Source organism: Talaromyces rugulosus, chromosome IV (genome assembly GCF_013368755.1).
Source record: "Talaromyces rugulosus chromosome IV, complete sequence".
Lineage (NCBI taxonomy): Eukaryota > Fungi > Ascomycota > Eurotiomycetes > Eurotiales > Trichocomaceae > Talaromyces > Talaromyces rugulosus.
Window position 1 is genome coordinate 3,475,582 of NC_049564.1, and position 20,417 is coordinate 3,495,998.

The 20,417-nt window shown below is 34.0% G+C and overlaps 2 protein-coding genes across 2 annotated transcripts; both read left to right on the top strand.

The window, feature by feature from the left end:
* Nucleotides 1–8,879: 8,879 nt before the first annotated feature.
* TRUGW13939_07932 (uncharacterized protein) lies at nucleotides 8,880–10,811 on the top strand (the record flags this gene model as incomplete). Its single annotated transcript, XM_035491068.1, has 1 exon — nucleotides 8,880–10,811. The coding sequence occupies one exon, from the start codon at nucleotides 8,880–8,882 to the stop codon at nucleotides 10,809–10,811; it is 1,932 nt and encodes a 643-aa protein (XP_035346961.1).
* A 163-nt stretch (nucleotides 10,812–10,974) lies between these two features.
* On the top strand, nucleotides 10,975–14,841 carry TRUGW13939_07933 (uncharacterized protein; the record flags this gene model as incomplete). Its single annotated transcript, XM_035491069.1, has 1 exon — nucleotides 10,975–14,841. One exon carries the CDS (start codon nucleotides 10,975–10,977, stop codon nucleotides 14,839–14,841), a length of 3,867 nt encoding a protein of 1,288 aa, XP_035346962.1.
* Nucleotides 14,842–20,417: the final 5,576 nt, after the last annotated feature.

The window sequence follows — 20,417 nt, forward strand, 5'->3', positions numbered from 1 at the left end:
TATTACAGATTATTAATATACTTTATCTAGTAGTTATACTCATAAATCATCCTTCTTAAAAACATAGAGTCATTTATTAAAAAAAAATTATCCTTTAATCACTCTATAACTCTCCCCTTTCCCTAAGAATAAGACTTCAGCACCTTTCTCAGCCACATATTCCTCATTGGCCACTAATACCTTGGTAACAATATCATCCTCTGCAATTAAAGTGACCAGTTCTGCATATACTATCTCAAATACAATCTTATCATCAATTTTATACCACAGCAGTAACATTCAGTTCCAATGGTCAAGGTTTTTTACCTTTTCATCTTCTCTCCAGATAAGGGTATCCACCAATACATTCATTTTTCCTAATTAGTATCTAAATACAAAGTGATATTCCTCCAAGAACTCACACCATCAGGCTTATCAGACATTCAGAGCTTTAGTAGTTATAAAGTACTCAAGAGCCCAATAATCCAATAGAATATCAAAGGACTCCTATCCTCTCAATCCGACCAATTCAGACTTCTATTCCTTTAGAGCCTTTATTACTACCAGTAATTCCTTATTATAGATATCATAATTATACTCAGCTAGGGTCATTAATATAAAGTAGTACGTGACTAGATGTCATTCCTTATCCTTATACAGTTAAGATAGAACTGCAGCCATTACTCCGTTTAACGTGTCTATTTCCACGTAGGTTTGGTAATTAAGGTTGTAATAGGCTAGTACCAGGATTTTTAATAATTTCTTTTTTAGACTTTTAAATATTTTTTCACATTTCTTACTCTATATAAATAAAATATTAGTTTAAGTGAGGTAATGCAATGACCTTATAGTTCAGCTGTAGGCCTTTATAAACTTCTAATAAAAATTACAGAAACCAAGGAATGACTATACTCCCAAAACTATTATTAGCATCTTCCAAGAAAAAATAACTTTAATCTTTGCTAGGTCGACCTCTATCCCCTCTAAAATAATGATAAAGCCCAGATACTTGGTTGATATGACATAGAACTCGCATTTTTTAATACTAGCTTGCAGTCCTGCCTCTCAGAGTCTCTCCAACACCTATCATACATACATCTCATACTCTAGCTCATTCTTGCTATATATTAATAAATCATCAATGAATATAATCACAAACTAGTCAAAGTAGTCCATGAAGATATCATTAATCAGTCGTTGAAACGTCACTGGTCTATTAGTAAGGCCAAATAGCATTATCTTATACTTAAAAGTGTCATATCGACAATAGAAGATGATCAGATCTATAGAGTCTAGGTACATTCAGATTTAGTGGAACCCCTGTCTAATGTCTAGCTTAGTAAAGATCTTTACCTTACTCAAGTATTTAAAGACTTCCTTAATAAGTAGTAGTGGATATTAGTCTTTTCTAGTTAAAGCGTTCAGCTTGTGGTAATTAATATAGAAGTGGAATCTACTATTGGCTTTCTTAGCTATAAGAATTAGAGATATGAATAGTACATTACTAAAGACAATAAATCCTTTATCTAGGTTATTAATAATATAGTCTTAGGCTATTTAAAGCTATTCCTTTGATATTCAATATAAAGGATTATAATCTAACTCTAAATCTTGATTTAACTTAATCTTATGATTATATTTCTGGTGAACTGGCAACTTATCTGAGCGGATCTTTAAGAAGATATTAGCGAACTTGTGATACTGATCTGGTAGCTGCTGCTTGATCTCCTTACTTTCAGTTAATTTGATTATTTTTTTCTTTTTAGTTTTTAGTGCTTGCTCTATCTTATAAAGACTAGTTATAAAGATATCTGTAGTCTTGCTTTTTACATAACAATAGAATTTGGCAGCTCTAATAATTACTATATCTATTCCATACGTCCTTCTTTCTGAGTGTTGGTGATATAGGTTTCTTGTTGGACTAATAACTGGTGACGCTTCCTTGGTACTGCTAAAGGGTCCTATGGCGTTTTCTGATTGTAAGGCTTTCTCTATTTTTTGTAGTTCTATTCTTAATTACGTTTTTTGTGTTCTTTCTGTAACTGTAGGCGCTTTTTTTTGAGATTCTGGTTATAGAAGTAGGATAGGTTCTTTTATTAACTGATCTTGGCGCTCTATATTAGCTTGGTGCTCAAGATTGATTGGTCTATTTCTTCTTAGTATTGTCTTTGGTATGTAGATGAACTGCTCTCTTTTTATTTAATCTTTAAGAGACACATCCTCTGGCCATAAAAGGTGATAGTTTCTGTAATCTATTAACACATTATACTTCTCCAGCTATATACAACCTAAAATGACATTGTGACAGCCTAGTCATACTAAAAGAAAGGGTAGATGCCGCTGCATCTGGCTATTAATAATCAGTATTAAGATTATGAGGTGTGTGACCAGTTCTACTGTCTTTTTATTATACCCTCTCACCCCACAGGGTTCAGAAATGGGTACTGTGTATGTCTGAAAGTGTTATGCAAGTTTCTCTGCTAAAAATATATCTAAAAAGGTAAATCTGTTGGCTCTAGTATTGGCTAAAGCTTTGGTGTAAATTGAATATCTATTTTTAGCTAGCTAAATAGATACAGTTATGCTATCCTTCTCTTTTCCTATCAGCTATGAAAGATCCAAAGCTTCGTTATCTATACTTGATATATCTAAGAAGGAGACTTCTCCTAGGTATAGATGTTTTCCAACTCTTTGCCTGCGTCATCCTCATTCTGTTTCTTTAAGGTCTTTAGATCTAGAGTCTTTTTCTTGAGAGGGCACTTGTCAGTATAGTGACCGCTCAGTTTATAATTAAAGCATTTGTCCTCGCTTATTAGCTTCTTCTTTTTTTCCCAGGAGAGCTGTGATTGAAGGGCTTTATTCTTCAGCTTCGATCCTTTGGAGGTATTCAACTAGTGGCCTTTCTGGCTATGGTCTTTGCTGCTTCTAATCCCATAGCTGTGGGCATGTTATTCCCTTTCAGCGATCTGCTTGAGGTGGTTAGCAGTAGTATAGTATCTTTGTATAAAGGTCTGGTATAACACCATTAGATTAGTGTTTTTCTTGATTATGGCGTGCTGCATATTAAATAAGAGTTTATAGTAGAGTTCCTTTTTTTATTCTAATAGGGCGAGGCCAGCTTTCTGGGTAAGAAGTGTGAATTTTAATAAAAAGATCTGAAACTTTAAATCTTTTATTACTAAGTGATAAAGTTTTATCTTTGCATTGATTATATGGTTCTTATCTATGTAGATTATTTTTAGATGCTTAAAGATATCACTGACATCCTAGTAACATTATACTAAGTCTTTCTAGAATCATAGGAGTAAGTAGTTAGCTGCTTCTCCCTTATATATTTCCTTCACGTACACTATACAGGCCAGGGCTATTAGGTAATAGTTGGCATTGGCTTCCAATTTATTCTTAACATTAATCTCCCATAATTTATACTTGGGATTGATTCCATCTAATAACAGCTGGCCATCTGGTAGCTTAGTAGTCTTCTTTTTATAGTCTCCCCTAGCTAGAGAGGTATTAATAATTACAGCATCATATTCTATAATTAGTTTAGACATAGCCTGATAATAATCAGCTAGATTACTTTTAAGGTTCTAAATCTTCTCTTTTATAGAGTTAATTTTCTTTATATTATTATTACTAGACTTAGCGAGAGCTTCTTCTAGTTGTTTCTCCTGTATAAAGAGATATTAGAATAAACTTTTAAATAGATCTCCAAAGTCGCTTCTGCAAAGCTTAAGGAATTTATCCTTATTAAGTAGTCCCTTAGAAACATTTCCAAGCTTTAGTTCTTTAAGATTAATAGTTAAATAGCGACTAGACTCTCCTATATTATTATTGCTAACACTCTCATTATATTGACGTCTGTCAGTGGTATTTAGTCTTACTATTATACTGGCTTATAAGATTTCTAGATTTCAAATAAAAATAAATAAAGGTTTAGAGTCAGAGCACTGATAAGGCGTTTGTCATAGCTATATAGACTGTGCTAAACATAAAGAGGTTAAGATAAAGAAAAGTCTACCCCTAATCAGAGCACTGACTATAGCTGAATACTGGCTATACTAATTATAAAAAAGATAAAGATAAAGTATAGCAATACTTGTTGTAATATAACATGCCTTTTCTAAAGATATTTAATTTCTATCTAGAGATACGATTCTCTAAAACAACAAACATAGGAAAGGAATTTAACTACTAGGACCTGCGGGAAGGTTTTATCTTGTATATTTAGGTAACCAGCTTGACCCCTTATAGCCCTGGGGTGAGGCTATCCCCAGATCTGGCACCGCGGGTTAGGGTTGATGCCCTTCCTGCCTGAGGCCTCCCATCCGGCCACGAGGCCGCTCCTACCCTTGGGGATAGCCTCAGGCTCAGCCGTCACATCTGGAACCTTAGTGTCACGACGTTCGCTGATGATCGCGTGCGACAGTCCAGTGGTTCTAAGCCCTTATATAAGGGTCTACAGCATATCCATAGTCATATTAATTTATAGAACAGCTTATGGAGGTAAATCTTCAGAAGTCACATCCTACACCAGTTCAGTACTGATATAGTCCTGAGCCTCTTCCTCCTCATGCACAAATCCCAGGTTAGAAACTGGAACAGTTCCCGGTTCATCCAGTGTTGAAGAAGTCATGCCTCGTATAGTCACCATCGTCTCAGAGTCGATTCAGATCCTCATGGAAGCAGTTTATAATGTAAAGTGGGTAGTGTCTGAAAGACTTATATATAAAAGAGTTGGAACCTACTAGGCTCCAAGGAGGTTCCTACTAGGAATCAAGGCAGTATATAAAGTAAATAGAGATGGGTTATATTGATATAGAATAAACCACTTGAGCCCCTTCATCCTAGGAGATAGAGTCTCAAGCTTATAAGCCTGATCTAGATGAGATCCTACTTCCTAACAGGGTTATATTCACCAAGCATGAGGGGTAGATACATCCTTTGTGATGTATCAACTCAATCCGCGGAGGATATGCAGGCCTTTGTAAGCCGGATCGGCATCCCCGAGCCTGGCACTTCACATCTTTACTAGATTAACCTCTATTTTTTTTAAGATAATAATAAAGTCTAGATACTTGGTTAATATAATATAGAACTTATATTTTTTAATACTAGTTTATAGTTTTGTCTTTTAGAATCTTTTTAATATCTATTATATATATATTTTATGCTCTAGCTTATTCTTACTATATATTAATAGATTATTGATAAATATAATTATAAACTAGTTAAAATAGTCTATAAAGATATTATTAATTAATTATTAAAATATTATTAATTTATTAGTAAGACTAAATAATATTATTTTATACTTAAAAGTGCTATACTAATAATAGAAAATAATTAGATCTATAGAGTCTAGGTATATTTAGATTTAATAAAATCTTTATTTAATATCCAGCTTAGTAAATATTTTTACTTTATTTAAACACTTAAAGATTTCCTTAATAAATAATAGTAGATATTAGTTTTTTCTAGTTAAAGTATTTAGCTTACAGTAATTAATATAGAAATAAAATCTGTTATTAGCTTTTTTAGCTATAAGAATTAAAGATATAAATAGTATATTACTAAAGATAATAAATTCTTTATTTAAGTTATTAATAATATAGTCTTAGACTGTTTAGAGCTATTTCTTTAATATTTAATATAAAGAATTATAACCTAACTTTAGATTCTAATTTAATTTAATCTTATAGTTATACTTTTAATAAACTAGTAACTTATCTAAATAGATCTTTAAAAAAATATTAATAAATTTATAATATTAATCTAGTAATTATTACTTAATCTTTTTATTTTTAATTAATTTAGCTATTTTTTTTTTTTAGTTTCTAGTGTTTGCTTTATTTTATAAAGACTAGTTATAAAGACATCTATAGTCTTACTTTTTATATAATAATAGAATCTAGCAGCTCTAATAATTACTATATCTATTCTATACATTCTTCTTTCTGAATATTAGTGATATGGGTTTCTTATTAGACTGACAATTAATAACACTTCTTTAATACTACTAAAGAGTTCTATAATGTTTTTTAATTATAAAACTTTTTCTATTTTCTATAATTCTATTTTTAATTATATTTTTTATATTTTTTTTATAACTATAGGCGTTTTTCTTTAAAGTTTTGGTTATAGGAGTAGGATAGGTTTTTTTATTAACTAATCTCAGTACTCTATATTAGTTTAATACTTAAGATTGACTAGTCTATTTTTTTTTAGTATTATTTTTAGTATATAGATAAACTGCTCTCTCTTTATTTGATTTTTAAGAGATATATTCTCTAGTTATAAAAGGTAATGATTTCTATAATTTATTAATATATTATATTTCTTTAGCTATATATAATCTAAAATAATATTATAATAGTCTAGTTATATTAAAAAAAAAGATAGATGCTATTATATCTAGCTATTAACAATTAATATTAAGATTATAAAATATATAATTAGTTTTATTATCTTTCTATTATATTCTTTTATTCTATAAGGTTTAGAAATAAGTACTGTATATATCTAAAAGTATTATATAAGTTTCTCTACTAAAAATATATCTAAAAAGATAAATCTATTAGCTTTAGTATTAGTTAAAGTTTTAATATAAATTAAATATCTATTCTTAGCTAGTTAAATAAATATAGTTATGTTATTTTTTTCTTTCTTTATTAGCTATAAGAGATCTAAAGCTTTATTATTTATATTTAATATATTTAAGAAGAAGATTTTTTTTAAATATAAATATTTTCTAATTTTTTATCTATATTATCTTTATTTTATTTTTTTAAGGTCTTTAGATCTAGAGCTTTCTTCTTAAAAAGATATTTGTTAGTATAATAACTACTTAATTTATAATTAAAGTATTTATTTTTATTTATTAGCTTCTTTTTTTTTTTCTAAAAGAGCTGTAGTTAAAAGATTTTATTTTTTAGTTTTAATTTTCTGAAGATATTTAATTAATAGTTTTTTTAGTTATAGTTTTTACTATTTCTAATTCTATAGCTATAGGCGTGTTATTTCTTTTTAATAATCTACTTAAAGTAGTTAATAGTAGTATAATATCTTTATATAAAGATTTAGTATAATATTATTAAATTAATATTTTTTTTAATTATAGTATATTATATATTAAATAAGAGTTTATAGTAAAGTTCTTTCTTCTATTTTAATAGAATAAGGCTAGCTTTCTAGATAAGAAGTATAAATTTTAATAAAAAGATCTAAAATTTTAAATTTTTTATTACTAAATAATAAAGTTTTATTTTTATATTAATTACATAGTTCTTGTCTATATAGATTATTTTTAAATACTTAAAGATATTACTAATATCTTAGTAATATTATACTAAGTCTTTCTAAAATTATAGAAGTAAGGAATTAGTTATTTCTTTTTTATATATCTTCTTTATATATACTATATAGGCTAGGGCTATTAAATAATAGTCAGTGTTAGCTTCTAACTTGTTTTTAATATTAATCTTCTATAATTTATATTTAAAATTAATTTTATTTAATAGTAGCTAGCTATTTAACAGCTTAGTAATCTTTTTTTTATAGTTTTTCCTAGTTAGAGAGATATTAGTGATTATAGTATTATACTTAATAATTAGTTTAGATATAGCTTAATAATAGTTAATTAGATTATTTTTAAAGTTTTAAATCTTTTTTTTTATAGAGTTAATTTTTTTTATATTATTATTATTAGACTTAATAAAAGCTTCTTTTAGTTATTTCTTTTATATGGAGAGATATTAGAATAAATCTTTAAATAGATCTCTAGGATTGCTTTTATAAAGCTTAAGAAATTTATTTTTATTAAATAGTTCTTTAGAAATATCTTTAAGCTTTAATTTTTTAAGGTTAATAGTTAAATAGTAACTAAGCTCTTCTATATTATTATTACTAGTGTTTTTATTATATTAATATCTATTAACAGTATTTAGTTTTATTATTATACTAACTTATAAGATTTCTAAATTTTAAATAAAGATAAATAAAAATTTAGGGTTAGAGTACTGATAAAATATTTATTATAGCTATATAGACTATATTAAATATAAAAAAATTAAAATAAAGAAAAATCTATCTTTAATTAAAATATTGATTATAGCTAAATACTAGCTATATTAATTATAAAAAAAATAAAGATAAAATATAATAATATTTATTATAATATAATATACCTTTTTTAAAGATATTTAATTTCTATTTAGAGATATGATTTTCTAAAATAATAAGTATAGAAAAGGAATCTAACTACTAAGATTTATAGAAAGATTTTATTTTATATACTTAAATAACCAGCTTAACCTCTTATAGCCCTAGAGTAAGGCTATCCCCAGATCTAGCACTGTGGGTTAGAGTTGATGCCCTTCCTGTCTAAGGCCTTCCATCCGGCCACGAGGCCGCTCCTACCCTTGGGGATAGCCTCAGGCTCAGCCGTCACACTAATAACAAGTTTAATCACATCCTCTCTAAATTTCTTTCTAGCAAAACACTTAAATCTTTTTAAAGTGGTTCAAATATCTAATTAATTCTTATAAATTATATTTAGATCTATATCTTTTCTAGCTAACTAAATAAAAAATTCTTTTTTCTACTAACTTTCTTTTTAAAATATTTTTAATTTTATATTTATTTTTAATTACTTTATTATTACTGTTTTCTAGATTTTTAATTAGTTCTAATAATAAAATATAAAATATTAGATATACTTTTATTCTTACTAATAATTAAAATTTATAATTATTATTAGCAAGTTTTTTTTAAATTATAAAAGATCTATATTTAATAATATTAAGTTTATTACTTAATCTCATAATATCCTCAAAACTTATTTATCAATATATATTTAATTGACCCGCCGGGAAAATCAAAAATCAACCTTTTGAAATTCAATGCTACTGGAAGGCATCCAGGGCTTCGCTATGGCCCCTGGACTCCCCAATATCGACAACCACCCCCTAGACCCAGGGGGGCAGGCGCTAGGTCTGGTGAACCCCGTAGGGGCCTATATAGGCACCCCAGCGGGGACAGCACCACCAGCGCCCCCCGAGGCAAGTGCAACAGTCCCTCAGAGCGAGGGCTTCTTGCCTAGCCTGGAAATCAACCCTAGGGAGTTGTTTCCCCCCCTAAGCAGCGTGCCAGGCTCCCAGGAAGCACCTAAAACTCTAGGGAAGAGACTACAGGAACACAGCCCTGACGGGGCAGAAAGAGCCCCCATGAAGGCCCTAATCGGCCCAGCCTACAAGGACATGGAACAGGCCTTATTAGGCCACTTTGCAAGCAGCAATAGCGCGCTGCACGCGGAGATGGCCGCTATGAAGGCCTATATGACCTCTCTGGTAGAGGCTATGGAGCAGCGCCTCACAGGCCAATTGGGCGCTCTGGAGCGCCGTTTCTCAACCCTAGAAGCTCAACAGGCCTCCCCGAACGCCCCAAACCACCCTCTAAAGCCCCTATCGTCAGGGGGCGACCGCCAGGGCCCACGACAGCCTCTGCCATCCCAGGGGACGACGTTTGCAGAGGTCGCCCATGGCCCCCAAGCTAACCCGAATAGGGCCGCTAAGCCCATAGAGCCACGCAGAGCCTCACCCCCGATATCAAAACCACCCCCTGGGGTGAAGCCCGCAGCAGGCCCCCAGTGGGCCGATATAGCGGCCAGCAATGCCCAGGAGTGGCAAATCGTTACAAAAAAACGGGCTTACTCCCCGAACCAGCCCCCAAAAGTCCAAATGGACCCAGGGAGCCTGAAGCCTATTCGCGGAAGCAACAAGGGAGACCGCAGGCTTATATTTAGGCGTGAAAATGGCCGCACCGCCCCTAGAAAGTCTAAAGCCGATGTCATCTTGCAGCTTAACCGCTGCCTAGCCCAGGCAGGCTTCCCGAACTTCGCCAGGGTAATAGACGCCAATTACACCGAATCAGGGGCTATCTCAGCCCTATTGGACCAAGGAAGCACCGTAGGCTCGCTATTACCAGCCTATAAGGACCTATTGGTGGCTGCCTGCCACCGGGTCGACCCCGCAGTCATCTCAGTGGAAGCAGACCAACAGTGGCACAAGATTAAGGTGCATGCGGTGCCGGTAGCCCGCTATAGCGCCTCAGGGCTAGGCCTAGCCAGGGAAGAAATTGAATTAGGGGGCACATGCACCCTAATGAGAAACCCTACCTGGATCAAGCCGATAGCGGCTATCCAGACTAATAAGCAGCGTTTCTCTACTATCGTTATAACAGTAGGAGGCCTAGATGACGCCCGCAGGCTACTCGCCCGGGGCGTACGCTTCGGGGGCAACAGGCACCCTACCAGCCCCTATCACGAAGTGGGTAAAGACACCGTTTGCACCCGATGCTGCGGCATTGGCCACCGAACTTATAGAGGCTGCGGCACCCGACCACCACTCTGCACCGTGTGTGCTGGCGTCCATGAAGCCCAAGAGCACACCTGCAACGTGCTAGACTGCAGGGCCCAAACAGGCCACCCATGCCTGCATGCACCCACTAAATGCGGCAACTGTGGGGGGAAGCACCAGGCTGATTCCCCGGGGTGCCCCAAGCTTCGGGAGGCCCGCCGGCGACTCCATAAGCGCTTCCCTGGCGTAGAGGTCGTTATGCCCCCTCCCCCCCCTGAATGGACTGAATGGGAAGGCGTTGCTGAGGAGGCTTCTCCCCCAACCACTACCCAGGACGCCCCCCAAGCCCCAAAGCTTAGGGAGGTCGATGACGCTATGGAAGATGCCCCAGGGACATCACCCCTACCGTACTCATCCCCGTGTCCAACACCAACGCCTGGAGCTGCAGCCCCTATTAATGTTGATTATTCAACATAATTGCGGCCGTACCTACCCCGCAACCTTAGGGGCTCTAGAAGCGGGGATAGAGCGGCAAATAGGCATTATATGCCTGCAAGAGCCTTATATTGCCTATGACTTCTCCCACCCAGGCTATCTGCTGTACTGGCCAGGGGGGGAGAAGCGGGATCAACGGGTGCTTATGGCCATCCGTAAAGACCTTATAGGAGCGGTTAGGGTCGAGAACCGCACTGATTTAGTAGACCACCCCTATTTACAGGCCCTGGACATATGGGAAGCACCAATAATTAGCGGGCATGCCCCCCGACGCACTAGAATAGTCAACTGCTATGATGTGTGGATTGGGGCCAGTTACCGGTGGCAAGGGGCCTTCCCTAGACGACGCCGGGCCATCGAGGACGCAGACTGGGACCTGCTTATAGTGGGTAGGTGCCTATTAGTGGGTGATTTCAACGCCCATAGCCCTTCGTGGAACCCACTGGCCAAGGGCCGGGTTAACGCTGAGCCCTTGGAACAGCTTATAGAGCGGCACTCACTATATGTTAATAACCCACTGGGGGAGGCCACACGCTATAAGAAGACCGAGGGGGTGTCAATTATTGATTTAGCGTTATCCTCGCCAACCCTAGGGCCTCTGCAAGCCTGGGAGGTGGATAAGGATAAGCCTACAACATCTGACCATGAGCTTATCGTCCTAGCCTGGGAAGCCCTAGAACCCCCCCCAGGAGGAATCTCCGGGGAGATTACTGGGTGGCAGATAGAAGCTCTGCAGGTAAACGAGGAAGCCCTAAAGCTGGCCACAGCAGCTTGGGCCTCAGAGGCTGTAGGCCACCCCCCTCTTAGTGATCAATGCACCGAGGAAGACCTTGCTAGAGAGGCCAATTGGGTGCAGGACACCCTAACCAGCGTACTCGATAGGCATGCCAAAGCAGTACGGCTTTGTGCACGCTCTAAGCGGTGGTGGAAGCCAGAGCTGCGGCAAGCCCGGAGCTTATGGGCTGCAGCCCGCAAGCGGTGGCAGGCCCATGCCTGTACCGACACCGAATTCAAGGCTGCAAGAACCGCTTATTACCATGAAATAAAGGCGGCTAAAAGGACCTGCTGGGAGGTCTTCCTTGCTGAGGGAGGCCCTGGGGGGAAGGAAGAGTGGAAAAAAGGTTCGAACCCCACTGGGAACCCTTTTCCCAAAGGCCCTAGGGATGGCCTGGAAAAGCCTTCTCCAGGAGATCCTAATAGGTGTTGGATAGCCCTACAGTACACTAAGCCACGGACTAATCCCACCACCCCAGCACTCCAAGGCCCGGATCTAGAGGCTCCCCCTGCCACTACCATGGCCGATAAAGAAGCTCTAATCAGGGAAACGGCATTTCCTAACGCCCCCCGTAGCTCCCCTCCTGGGGAGCTGCCAGGTGGACAGGCCCACATGCTTATAACGCCAGAGCGGGTGCATCAGGCCCTATTCAGCCAGAGCATCAAGAAAGCTCCGGGGGCCGACAGGCTCAATTTTAAAGCATGCCGGCTACTCTGGGCACTAGACTCGCCCCGAATCATAGGGATGGCTAGGCAGTGCTTTCGGCTTGGGGTGCACCCAGGGGCCTGGAAGACCGCTAAAGGCATCCTACTTCGGAAGCCAGGGAAGCCCGATTACACCCAGGTGAAGGCCTGGAGGATGATAAGCTTGCTTAGCTGCCTGGGCAAGGTTGTTGAGAAGCTGGCTGCAGGCCTTATAGCGGACTGGTGTGAGGCCCAGGGGGCTTTACACCCTGGACAAATGGGGTGCAGGCGGGGCCGTGGGGCTATTGACGCGGTGGCCTGCCTCGTGCAAACAGTGCACGAGGGATGGACTCAAAAGCTTCTCACAGGCACTATCTTTATTGACGTTATGGGGGCCTTCGACCATGTTGACCCCTATAAGCTTAGTGAGGCTATGGAAGCTGCAGGCCTGGATAATGACCTTATAAGGTGGACCTTATCCTTCCTTACAAATAGAAGGGTCAGCCTCGTAATTGACGGTTATAAAGCCCCTGAACAGCCTATTGACTCAGGGCTGCCCCAGGGCTCACCGGTCTCCCCAATCCTCTTTCTTATCTATATCCGGGGTGTGTTTCAGGCTATGGAACAGCAGGTGCCAGGGATCAAGGCCCTGTCCTATGCCGATGACATAGGCCTGGTAGCCCAGGGAAGCTCGGTCTCTGAGATCTGCAGGCAGCTAGAAGCAGCGGCAAAAGCTGCTATTGAGTGGGGACTGGCAAATAGCGTCAAATTCGACCCTAAAAAGACAGAGGCCATCCTATTCTCTAGGGCCACCAGCAGGGAACATAAAAATCAGGTCCAGGAAGCTAGGGTGCAGGTAGGAGACGCTTTAGTGGCATTCTCCCCAACAGCCATCCGGTGGTTAGGGGTCTTACTAGATCCAAAGCTTACCCTCAAAGCCCACTATAAGTACCGCCTGCAAAAAGGTCAAAATACTGAAAGACGAGTGCGGGCACTGTGCAAGGCCCAGGGGCTCCCCCCAGGCCTGGCATGGCGAATCCAAAAGGCCACCGCGCAGTCAGTGGCGCTTTATGGGGCCGAGCTTTGGTGGCATGGGCAAAAGAACTGCCTAGAAGGACTGCAGGGCCTAATTAATAACCAGGCCCGGGCAGTCACAGGCATGCTGAAGTCCACCCCATTAGGACCGCTTATAAGGGAGGCAGCTTTGGAACCAGCAGAGGCCCTATTAGATAGTAAACAGCGGCGGTATGCCCTGAGACTCCTAGGACTTCCCCAGGGGCATCCAGCAGCAGAAATACTCCCCATAACGCTTAGGGAGGGAGACGCCCATGCACAGCCTGGAGAGCAGCCGCTAGAAGACCGAGCTTGGGCAACACCAACCCGCCGAGGCCCCTGGAAGCTGGGCATGGGCCTGGCCCGCAGGCTACGAGAGGCCTTGACCGCCGACCCCTCCCAGGGCTTTGAGCGTACAATAGAGCCTGGTAATAGGTCTATACCACTAGATTTCAGGATAGACTCCCCTGAAACCGCTATGCAATTAGCCTCAGACCCCCTAAGTGGGATAGGGAACACTGACCTTTACTCAGACGGTTCCAGGTTAGACGATCAGCGCGTAGGCGCTGCGGTAGCTTATAAGCCACTTATTGGCCCCTGGAGGTCGCGCCTAGCTCCCCTGGGCGCAGGCTTCGAAGTCTTTGATGCAGAACTAATAGGAGTAGTCGAAGCCCTAGAGTGGGCGCTGGCAGAGAATCTTAGAGGGCCAATTAGGGTGTTTCTCGATGCTCAAGCCGCTATAGGCAGGCTTCAGCATACCCAGCCAGGCCCTGGCCAAGCCCTGGCGCTGCGGGCACATGATCTAGCCAAGGAACTGCAGGCCACCGGCCGCAGGGTTACTATATGCTGGGTGCCAGGCCATAAGGGGGTCCCAGGCAACGAAGAGGCCGATAAAGCCGCCAAGAAAGCTGCGGGGAAGCCCCGAACAGGCAAATACTCGGGCATCTCACTGGCACATGCTCAACGGGCCTGTACCGAAGCTTATAGAGCTGCCAGGGCCAACTGGCTTGCTGCAAAGCTTGCAAAGCGTGCCCAGCGGGCAAGCCAGGCCTACTATCCCCCCCGGGGATGGAAGCTTGACCCAATGTTGGCGAACACCCCCAAGCACCTAGCGCGGCGATATTACCAGTTCAAGACTGGCCACGCACCAATTGGGGCCTATTTGCACCGAATTAAGGCCCGAGACTTCCCTAATTGCTTGGGGTGCTCTAGGGGGACTGAGACGGTAAGACACCTTCTTACAAACTGTCGACAGTGGTGCCACCAGCGGGAAAAACTATATGCCGGCTTGGCCGAAGCGGGGGTAAAGGCCCTGCAGGATAGCGAGCAGTGCCCCGAAGCACGCCTATTCCAGGACCCAAAGGCCACTACAGCGCTGCTGGCGTTTATAGGGGCCATTAGGGAGCGAGAGGATAACCAACAGGCCTGGGAGCAGGCCTATAAGACTGATAATTGGGGCATTGAGGCCCTGGATGAGGGAGAGCGAGAGGGGGAAGGATAGCGGGCAGGGGCGGCCCGCTATTGTAGGCAACGCCCAAACGTTAGTGGCCATAAGGAGGGGGTAGTGGTTGCCACCCACTATAAGCCCCCGAATCGTCCTGCGCATATAAGTGGCTTGGGGCGAGGAAAGTGCAAGATACCTTGAAAGCATGGATCCAATGGGGGTAGAGGCACCGGTTTATAGGGGGCAACCCCTATAAGCAGGCCTAATCCACACGAATCGCTGTCTGTCATAGCCTAGGGCTCGGTATAGACGTTAAATTTGATTAAATAAATAAATAAATAATAATAAATATTACTTAATCTCTTATTTAGAATATTAAATTTTTTCTATTTAATTATTTATTATAATAAATAAACTTTCTTTTCTTTTTTAAGAATTAATATATTTTTATACTTTTTATCATAGTAAATCTTCATTTAGCTTTTAGTCTATTTAATGTCTTTTAATATTATCTAATAAAGTATTTATAGTTTATTAATTTATATTATTATAGCTTTAGATAATTCTTTTTATAGTACTTTAGACTATATCATTCTTAGATATTATTTAAGATTTATAAAATATAGAATTTATTTTATTATAATATTTTCTGTATTATTTAATATAAACTATACTAATAGTAGTAGTTCTATCTAGTTATTTTATTTTTAGTTTAAATAGTATCAAAAATACTATTTAATTATTTAAATTATTCTTTTAAACTAGCTATTAGTCTATTGGTAATTTATAATTAATAATTTATAATATATTTTATATACTTTTATAATTATCTATTAATATTTAGATATAAATAATTTATTTTAGTTTATAATAAGTTTATTTAGTAATCTAGTCTATATAAAAACTTTTTATAATATAAATTTTATATATTATTTTATTATTATATTTTTTAATATTAATTCTAAAATAATATATTTTATAAGTTAGTTAACTATTATTATAGTATTAATATAGATAACTTCTATTACTAGGTCCTTAGACTATAGTAATCTTTAGATAAAATTAATAATAATATTTTTCTATACTTCTTTTAGTACTTCTAGTATTTATATTTTTTTAAAAAGTTTATAATATATTATTTTGTTTTTATTATATTTGTTATAGTTTTTAATATAATTCTTAATCTTTTTTTAGATATAAGGAAAGTAGAATATTTAGATAATTATTTTAATTATTTTTTTATCTCCTTAGTATCTTTTTATTAGAGGATTATAATAGTATTAAATAACTTCTATAGTTATATTCTATAGTACTCTGATCATTCTATTTTATATTACTAAGCTTTTCTGAATATTTTTTATAATTTATCCAGCTTGTAATTCTTTTTATATTTTTTTAATTTTTATTAATTTCTTAATATATTTATTTATAGAATAGATTATTATTAATAATTTTTATTATAGTTATAATGATTATATTATAATTGTAGTATAGAATTTCTAATTCTTTTTACAGAATATTTATCTTAAAAAGTTCTATTTTAATCATATAATCTAATTATTTATTTAATATATCTACAGCTATATTTTATTTTCTTAGAATATATTTAATCTTATAATTGAATTTAGCTAGTTTTTTAGCTTATTATATTTATCTTTTAGATAGTTCTTTTATTATTATAAAGTATTTTAAATTATAATAATTATTTTTAATAATTACTTTATATTTTATTTCTTAAAGATAGTATCACTATTGTTAAAATATTTAAACTATTATAAATAATTCTTAGTTATAGATATTATAGTTAACTTCTATTAATATAAACTTTCTTAAGTAGAATATAATAATATATATTTCTTCCTTTTTATTAATTTATTTATAGATTGCTTTAAGAGTATATCTAGATATATTTATTTATAGAATATTTTATAATTCTAGATTAAATAATTATAAAATTAGTATAATTTTAATAAATTCTTTAATATTTTTAAAAGATTATTGTTTTTTTACTATTTAATTAAATAATTTATTTTTTTTCAGTAATTTTATTATTAATATTATAATATTTAAGTATTTTTTAAGATATTATTAAATATATCTATTAGCTCTAAGAAAAAATTATATATTATAGATATTCATTAAAGTTAGTTATTCAAAGATAATATTTAATTTTTCTTTCAATATTTCTAGTCTGTTTATTATATATATTATTTCTAAATAATTAACTTATGTAATATCAAATTTATATTTCTTAATTTTAAGAATTAATTCTATTTTTATAAGTTTTATTATAATTAGTTATATATAGTTATCATGTTTCTTTAGATCTTTTGAATAGACTATAATATTATTAAAGTATACTATAATAAAGAGGTTAAAATATTCTTATAGAATATAGGTTATAAATCTTATAAATTCTGCTAGTAGCTATTTAAGTTCTATAAGCACTATTAGCTATTTATATAGTTCTAAATCTATAAAAAATATTATTTTCTAGATATTATTATTTTTTATTTATAGATTGTAATATCTCTATTTAATATTAAATATTGTTATAATTTTTACGTTTTACAATAAATTTTTTTTCTATTCTTAGTATAATACTTTGTTTATATTATTATTATTATTTAATCAAATTTAACGTCTATACCGAGCCCTAGGCTATGACAGACAGCGATTCGTGTGGATTAGGCCTGCTTATAGGGGTTGCCCCCCATAAGCCGGTGCCTCTACCCCCATTGGATCCAGGCTTTCAAGGTATCTTGCACTTTCCTCACCCCATGCCGCTTATATGCGCAGGACGATTCGGGGGCTTATAGTGGGTGGCAACCACTACCCCCTCCTTATGGCCACTAACGTTTGGGCGTTGCCTACAATAGCGGGCCGCCCCTGCCCGCTATCCTTCCCCCTCTCGCATATTGAAAGATATAACTGTAGAGTAATACGTGATATTAATATTTAAAATAGTATTTAATTAGACTAGATTACCAATAGAAATAACTTTAGATTAAGATAAGTTATTTATATTAAAATATTGATAGACTATTATAAAAATATATAGAATAATATATAAGTTATTAATTATTAATCACTAATAGACTAATGACTAGTCTGAAAGGATAATTTAGATAGTATAATAATATCTAAGATATTATTTAGATTAGAATTAAGTAGATTAGATAGAATTGCTACTAATTATATAATTTATTTTAAATAATATAGAAAATATAATAACAAGACAAGTACTGTATTATATTAATCTTAGATAATACTTATGAATGTTATGGATAGATATCTTAAAAAAAGGATTATCAGAATAAGTAGTAATTAAAAGATAATATATATAAATATTATATTAAAGTATATTAAAAGATATTTAATAGGCAGAACTAAAAATGAAGGTATATTACAATAAAAAGCGCAAAGACATATTTATTCTTAAAAAAAAGGAAAGAATTTACTTACTATAATAAATAATAGAGAATAAAAATTTTAATATTCTTAGTAAGAAACCTAGTAATAAACTTAATACTATTAAATATAGATTATTTATAATTAAAAAGAAACTTATAAATAATAATTATAAACTCTAGCTACTAAATAGAATAAAGATATATTTAATATTCTATATTTTATTATTAGAACCAACAGTAAGTTAGTATGAAAATTATGATAAAGTAGAAGAAAAAGAATATAAAGTTGACTAGATAATATAATAAAAAATAGAAAAAGAAAAAATATTGTACTTTATTAAATAGAAAGAATATTCTGAAGAATATAATTTATAGGAACCAGTTAGGCATCTAAATTGTCTAGATAGAATTTAGGAATATTACTGATGAGTTGGTCGAAGAGGACCAGGTTAAAAAGATCTATATTATTAAGATTAGAGAGAAATTTTTTAAAAATAGCTATAATAGTCTTATTAGCTTTCTACTATTTAGCTTCTTTTTTTTATTTTTTTTTATATTTTCTTTTTTTTTTTTTTTCCAGCCATTCTAACTCTTCTATATCTTTTATATTAGTTTAAATAAATTCTTCAGCTTGTTTTTGGAGAAGATTATTTTATTTATTAAGATGATCAAGTTTAGTTATTATTTTAACTATTTACTTATAGACTTCTTTCTATTAAATATGAATTTTTTTCTAGGCTACTAAGAGCTTTTTTTAGATAAGATTAAATAAAGCTATTTTAATATATTTGTAGCGACTAAAATTAATATACTTATTATAATGATTTAAAATCTTAAATTTAATATATATCTTTCTATATAAAGCATAACAACAATAAAAAATCAATAGAATAACACTAGACTATTTAATTTAGACACAAAGATTATTCTTATTTATATTTTTCTGTAACAACATAGTTAGGACATCATTATTAAGAATATTAACAAAATTAAAATTAGCTTATCTATGTAATAGGGATATGTAACTATTTATATAACTATCAAGATACCAGTCTTTAGAAAAGGAAATTATTAGAAGATTTAATTAACTATAGCTAATTAATAAGTCTATAGGCATTATTTACCTAAGTAAAGCTATTATGGGTATTTATATAGGTAGTTATAGAAAGATTAATATAATAAAGTTATATGATTATACAGACAACATAGCTAATAAAGCTGTTGTTAGACTAAAGATATATTAGATATATTTTAATAAATATAGTCAACAGAGTAACTACTATAAAAATAGATATATTTGCTATGTTCAGGATTTACTATATAAAGATACTTATTTACTAATATATATTTAGTTTGATCGTGTTTTATTCTTATACCAAATTGGATCTATACTTTATCTAGCTTATTAACAAGTTACTCTTAAATATCCTCTTGTTTACAAGAGATATTTCTCTTCTGACCCTAGTTACCTACGTCTCTATCTCATTCGGCAGAATACTACCAACGAACACCCATTCTGGTAAAGAACGGTTGATACGTTTTGACATCTAATTATTAAATAAAAGCCTATAAATAATATAAAAAATCTTAAAGCACTTATAATAATTTAATTATTTTATATAAAAGGTCTATTACTTTATATAAAAAACTATAAAACTACTTATAAAGTATAGAATACTCTTAAAGAACTATATAATTCTAAAGAGTTTATAATAGAATTTTTAACTTTAAAAGAGTTTTTTAATTATAAATTAGAAAATTTTTAATTAATAGAAGAATATTTATATTAAATAAAAATATTTTTAGATAATTTATTTTTTAGAAATATAGAAGTTGTAAATTAAATAAAATTTATATAAATTTTATATAATTTAAGTAAAAAATAGAAATTTTTTATTTAAAATATTATTTAAGTATTAAGAAAGAATCTTAATACTTATAATTTTAATTCTTTATATACTAATCTTATTAATAAAGTAAAAAAGAAATAACAAACTAAATCTATACTATAAAAGTAAAAAATAAATATAAAAAAAATAATAATTTATATTGCATAAATTACAAGAAAATAAATTATGATATTTCTATCTATTTCTTTTTATATAAAGAAATAAGACTAAAGAACTAGAAAAATAATAAAAAAATATAAAAATTAAATACTAATAAATATATAAATAAAAAACTAGAAAATAAAAAATAATAAGTATTATTAAATGTAAT